The sequence below is a fragment of the Nanorana parkeri genome, unplaced genomic scaffold, assembly GCF_000935625.1.
Source record: "Nanorana parkeri isolate BGI_ZX_2015 unplaced genomic scaffold, ASM93562v1 scaffold3028, whole genome shotgun sequence".
Lineage (NCBI taxonomy): Eukaryota > Metazoa > Chordata > Amphibia > Anura > Dicroglossidae > Nanorana > Nanorana parkeri.
Window position 1 is genome coordinate 1 of NW_017309296.1, and position 1,168 is coordinate 1,168.

Consider the following 1,168-nt stretch of genomic DNA (forward strand, 5'->3'; position numbering starts at 1 on the left):
AGTATGTATTATACCGCATTATGGCCACTAGATGGAGCTTACACTCTAATATACCCCCAGTCACACACTATTATACATATATAGCTGTGACATACTGTACACGAGACATTGTACATGATATACAAGTCTATCAGGAATCCATATTTATAATGTAAAGTGTAATAACAGAGTATTTGCATGCAGAGCATTGCGCAGGGGGGGAGGGGGGGGATACCATTCAATACAATGCACATGTACAGACTTTTTTTGGGGTGAGACTATACTCGTATGCCACAGCGCTGTTTTAAAGGGGAGGCGGGAGTGATCGGCTCTGCGGGGGAGGGACCTAATGCTGTGACAGCCAGTGCCGGACTGACCCTCGGGTTTCATGATGGCTCAGCAGCTTCTCCATTGAGTTTAAAGGGGAAGTGCTCCCACGTCCTCTGCCAGAGACCCCGAATGTCGCCAGAATAAAGATAACCCTGAAAGGGAAGAATCTCGGCCGCTTTACGTCTTCGGATATTAAAGACACAGACACAGAATTTGTTTTTTTATCGGTCTTTATCAATGAGAATTTTCTCCCATTACAATCATTTTACAATAAAACATATTATCCTAAAATTTATATCCCGTCCCATCCCCCGACCCCCAGAGCCAGGCACTGGCGGCCATAACATACATATATACACACAAGTCTCTTGGTCTGGGTCCGGCTCCTCACTGCGCCATGTCTTCTGCCACCACCTTCTTAAACTGATCCTTCAGGTAACATTGCTTCTGCCAGTCCGACTTCAAATCCTGCCACTCGTAGAAGGGGATCTGCCAGAGAGGAGAGGGAAAAAGGCGGGGAGAGCGTCAGAGAGGGGGAAAAGGCGGGGAGAGCGTCAGAGAGGGGGAAAAGGCGAGGAGAGCGTCAGAGAGGGGGAAAAGGCGGGGAGAGCGTCAGAGAGGGGAAAAAGGCGGGGAGAGCGTCAGAGAGGGGAAAAAGGCGGGGAGAGCGTCAGAGAGGGGAAAAAGGCGGGGAGAGCGTCAGAGAGGGGAAAAAGGCGGGGAGAGCGTCAGAGAGGGGAAAAAGGCGGGGAGAGCGTCAGAGAGGGGAAAAAGGCGGGGAGAGCGTCAGAGAGGGGAAAAAGGCGGGGAGAGCGTCAGAGAGGGGAAAAAGGCGGGGAGAGCGTCAGAGAGGGGAAAA

General features: G+C 51.0%; 1 protein-coding gene across 1 annotated transcript in view; it reads right to left on the reverse strand.

Moving 5' to 3' along the window:
- Nucleotides 1-650: 650 nt before the first annotated feature.
- The window catches only part of TBRG4 (transforming growth factor beta regulator 4), a 23,222-nt gene continuing 22,704 nt past the window's right edge, over nt 651-1,168 (reverse strand). Inside the window, exon 11 of the mRNA XM_018574534.1 lies at nt 651-798. Within this exon, the coding sequence (XP_018430036.1) occupies nt 697-798 (102 nt within the window). The 3' untranslated portion in view covers nt 651-696. The remainder of the gene's footprint in view (nt 799-1,168) is intronic.